Below are 4,541 nucleotides of genomic sequence, written 5' to 3'. Positions count from 1 at the left end.
GGAGTGCTTAATTTGCTGGATTACAAAGCTGATTGGGGGAGTTTTGAAATCAAATCATACCTTGAGTAGTGGATCATGGATCACAAACATCATAGGTCTTTACCCTTCATTCTTTTGGGAAGTTGGTAGGCCAAGAAAACATTCATTTTCGAGCAAGTTCCACCGGATGTCATCAGGACTTGCACTAGGATTTTGCGATATTATAAGGAACTTGAATCCTATGTAATCTGGGTTCCAAACAGTTCCCTAGGGATATGTGGGTTGCTTTCCAAGTGGCCTTTTTCGACAGGGCCACATCTTTTGGAACCTATGGTAGCATCATGGCTATACATCTAGATCCCGAGCAGATTTTCAACTTTCATTGGAATAGTAGTATTGGATCAAATACAAGGGAGTAACTTCTTTCATTATGGGGCATCCTAGTCTGCCCCAAATGGCTTGGTTTAGAGGAAGTAGTCATCCATGGAGACTCTAAGACCGTTATAGAGTGGGCTAATAAAATACTTAAATTGGAGACTCCTACTCTCTTCAACCAACTGGCAACATAGGACAATGTTGATTAATGACTTCAAAAGGATCTAGATATCACACACCTATAGAGAACAAAATAGTGAGGCAAATAGGTTGTCCAAGGATGGATGCAGTGTGGTTCTGGGGTCGATTTGCTATCAATCTTTTGGTTATAACAGCTTACAGGAATCTAAACATATCATGCTATGATGGGGCATGTTTTGTTTCGATACCATACAAAATATTTGTTTTTATTTTAGGAATATGATAACATGTATTATGTGCTTAGCATGAGCATTTTGCTTTAAGGAGCGAAATAGAAACTTTTTGATGCATAAGACAAATAGAAGCAAGTATAGAAACAAACCTTTAGATCATGACTACAAAGATGTATAATACACTCTCAACAACATAATGTAAAAGAAAAAATATGCATATGTATTTTCTTTATCTATAATAAAAACCTTATTCGTTCGTGAAGGCTTACAGGAATCTAGACATATCATACTATGATGGGGCATGTTTTGTTTGGATACCATACTAAATATTTGGCTTTTTTCGGAATATCATAACATGTATTATGTGCTCAACATTTTGCTTGAAGGAGAAAAATAGAAATTTTTTGAGGTATAAAATAAATAGAAGCAAATATAGAAAACAAACCTTTAGATAATGACTGCAAAAATGTATAATACACTCTCAAGCAACATAATGTAAAAGAAAAAATATGCATATATATTTTCTTTATCTATAATAAAAATCTTATTCCTTAAAAATCTAGACATATCATGCTATGATGGGTATGTTTTGTTTAGATACCATAAAAAGTATTTTTTTTTTAATGGAAAATAAAAACAAATATAGAAAACAAAAAGATAATGACCCCAAAAATGTATAATACACTCTCAAGCAACATGATGTATATTCCTTCCTTAAATATATATAATAGGAAAACATTATTCCTTCTTCGAATATATATATATATATATATATATATATATATATATTTTTCAGGATTGGGATGCGCTGCATTCATTCCTTCCTTTTCAAAAATAAAATTCTTGTAACGCTCCGAATATTTGTCTTTTACACGCAGAATATCGAATTAATTGTGACCAAAGGTTTGGAATAAATATTACGGCGGGCCATTTGGAAGGTTTTCTTGCCGGAGAGGCCTCGTACTCAATTATTCTGCGCTAATTAGTTAAAGAGTCCTTAACAAGAATTACAACTTAACATCATCACTGCATTAAATAATTGAAGGCGGAGAATCGTGATTCACATAAGATCTTCGCAATTACCATTCTGTGTGTTTTCTGCCAATATATTGTTGTGACTGCAGGGATCAGGATTTATCACAAGCAAGAACGCCATGGGCCAAGTCTGGGGTGGTTTGCAGAACTTATTTAAATGTATTTATCTCAAATTACAGTCAATATATAGCATTTTTTCTTATTAATATGTCAATTTTACGGTCTAAGTTCCCTAGAAATCGAGATTATTGAGATTCAATTATTTGAAATGCTCCATTTACCAGTAATTTCTTATTTTTGAGAAAAATAAAATGAAAATCACAGTTTTTTAAAACCAACCAATGTGATTCCTCTGGACAATAAACCATACTAATTAGTTCAAACCCTCTTGAAAATAAACCATACTAATTAGTTCAAACCCACATTAATTGGTTCGAAATTTTTCACAATTTTTTTTTTAAACTATATATATAAATCACAGAAACGTAAATTCGATCAATTTCTTATTTACTGATCGCGTTTTGGTGCAGACCGCATCCCAGATGATGTCGTGAATAAGGTAACGAGCAACGTATTTGAGAATCTAACAGGTGGCACCAGAGATGGAAAAACTCCACTCACGAAGAAACCTTTGACTTATGGCAGGCTACATGAAGCACTAACTGCGGTGTTCAAGTAATAACTCAGGTTAACCTTTCAGAATGGATGGATGTTATGAATATGTAGATAATTTTGCTAAATTTTCTATATATTTAGAGAAGTTAATAGATGAAATATTTTTTTTTTCTAGGTAATTTGGGTATATAATTTATGTTAGTGTTTTAGAAATAATATGTTAATAATTTTGTCAATTTTAGTGTACATTATTTGGGGAGGCTAATAGATGAAATGGTCTTTTTTTTATTGAATTGGGTAGATAACTCAGAGAATGGATGTGATGAATATGTAGATAATTTTGCCAATTTCCATGTATATTTGGGGATATTAACAGATGAAATAATTTCTTTGAGGGGGAATTTGGGTAGACTGATTTTTTTAGTCGTTTAAAATATGTTTTTAAATCCATAAATGTATTTAACCTAATAAACTTTTCTGCAAATTATACCACATAAACTTATAATTCTTAAAAATCTCTACAGCATTTCCAACAAAATTAACTAAAAAAAATACCCAAAACAAATATTTCACCTTTTATTAAACTATCCTTATTTGAAAAAAAATTCATTCATCATCACTATTTTATTGTGGATTAGGAAAATCAATGAGACTATCCCAGGGGCCAAGTGTATTGTTCCATCAAAAGATTTCCTAGACAAAATACTCGAGGTATGTTATCTATTCCCTGTAAATATGAATTGTGAGGTATGTTATCTATTCCCTGTAAATATGAATTGTGAGTAAAATCTGGTTTTTGTAAGGTATTCTTATGTAGATTGTAAATTTATACACCCAATAAGAATGAGTAGATTTCATTGTTGAAGACTTTGTTAGATTTTTGTTCATGTTTGTTGGATGTAGCAATCTGTAATCTACATACCCATTAAATTTCATTGTTGAAGACTTTGTTAAATTTTGTTCATATTTATTGGATGTAGCAATCTGTAATCTACATACTCATATTATAAATTCATGAATCTAATAGGTATGAGTAAATTTAATTATTCTATATCTAGTTAGGAGCTCTCTATATGTCAATGAGCGTTATTATGAGAAATTGAAAAAAAAATAAAAAAAAATCTCTCGACTTAAATTAAATTGTCGCAAATGACATGATAGATATTTAAGATATTTGACAGTATACCTATATTCCTCATAAAGATGGATGCCACTGCACGCAGGAATCCGGTATAGGAAAAAGGGAAGATATCAGTCGCGAGGAATTCAACACAATCGTTCGTAAGTTCTCTGATGGTCGTCTGGTGGTAACATGCGCAAAAGAAGTGGTGCTTCTTTCATTGGCCGTCCTTGCTGCGGCAACTTCGATAAAGGAGGCCGGTCGGAGATTGCCCAAAGTGGGAATTTTAGTTGAAAAAGTACCCACTTCAATCTTTTTCACAACGGTTGCCTTGGTTGCTGTGCTCATCGCAAACAAGTTTTTTCATAAAAGTCCTCCCAGCCGACTTCAATAGATATGGAAATTACAACTATATGTTCCTTCGTTTCATTTATGTCAAATATAAATACTATTGTAAATGCAGAGTTGTTTATAACTCTAACTCTCTCTACCAAGGATGAGAACATGATATTCTCCTTAATTTCTCTTTGCATAATATAATCTATAATTTTCTATAGTATTATAGCTTTATGCAATGTAAACATTATACAATGTTGCTGGTATCATAGCTACTCGTATTATAAAGGTTATGAAAGGTTATGATATCTTTGTTGTTTGTTGTTTAATGTGTATGAAACAAATAAATAATTTATTAGCTTTTGAATTACCGAATTATATTTTTCATGTCCTCCTCATTGTTCATTGTTATTACCTGCAACATTTCAAAACTGTATTTTATATATAAAATACAGTTTTCTATTTGTAAGATCTATATTTGTATTTTGTGTATATTTTTAATGGATGGAATATGTTATATTTGGTAATGTAATAGTTTTTTAAAATTATTAAATTAAATTTTTTTTTATTTCTATATCATATTTAAGATATGTGTTAAAGTAATAAGTTTTTTTATTATTATTTTAGTTTTAATTGATGGCTAAAAAATTATTCAATTGATTTGGTTTACTTATTTATTTATTTAATTTAAATATATAAATAATAAT

At 30.7% G+C, this 4,541-nt stretch overlaps 1 protein-coding gene across 1 annotated transcript; it reads left to right on the top strand.

Annotated features, from left to right (window-relative positions):
* Positions 1–1,671: 1,671 nt before the first annotated feature.
* LOC149257909 (uncharacterized) lies at positions 1,672–4,060 on the top strand. Its single transcript, XM_089370339.1, has 4 exons — positions 1,672–1,922; positions 2,294–2,438; positions 3,017–3,089; positions 3,602–4,060. The coding sequence occupies exons 1-4, from the start codon at positions 1,883–1,885 to the stop codon at positions 3,890–3,892; spliced, it is 549 nt and encodes a 182-aa protein (XP_089226465.1). The 5' UTR covers positions 1,672–1,882; the 3' UTR covers positions 3,893–4,060.
* Positions 4,061–4,541: the final 481 nt, after the last annotated feature.

This window comes from Pinus tabuliformis, chromosome 6, assembly GCF_031772625.1.
Source record: "Pinus tabuliformis cultivar Carrire ecotype Pingquan chromosome 6, CPIR1, whole genome shotgun sequence".
Classification (NCBI taxonomy): Eukaryota; Viridiplantae; Streptophyta; class Pinopsida; order Pinales; family Pinaceae; genus Pinus; species Pinus tabuliformis.
The sequence above is the reverse complement of the archived record's forward strand: the minus strand, read 5'-3'. Positions and strand labels throughout refer to the sequence as shown.

Excerpts from the sequence above, each read along its gene's own strand:
- LOC149257909 (XM_089370339.1), top strand. The coding sequence starts at position 1,883 with ATGGGCCAAGTCTGGGGTGGTTTGCAGAACTTATTTAAAT. Across the intron at positions 1,923-2,293 it reads TTTGCAGAACTTATTTAAAT|ACCGCATCCCAGATGATGTC; the intron begins GTATTTATCTCA and ends GTTTTGGTGCAG. Across the intron at positions 3,090-3,601 it reads TCCTAGACAAAATACTCGAG|GAATCCGGTATAGGAAAAAG; the intron begins GTATGTTATCTA and ends CACTGCACGCAG.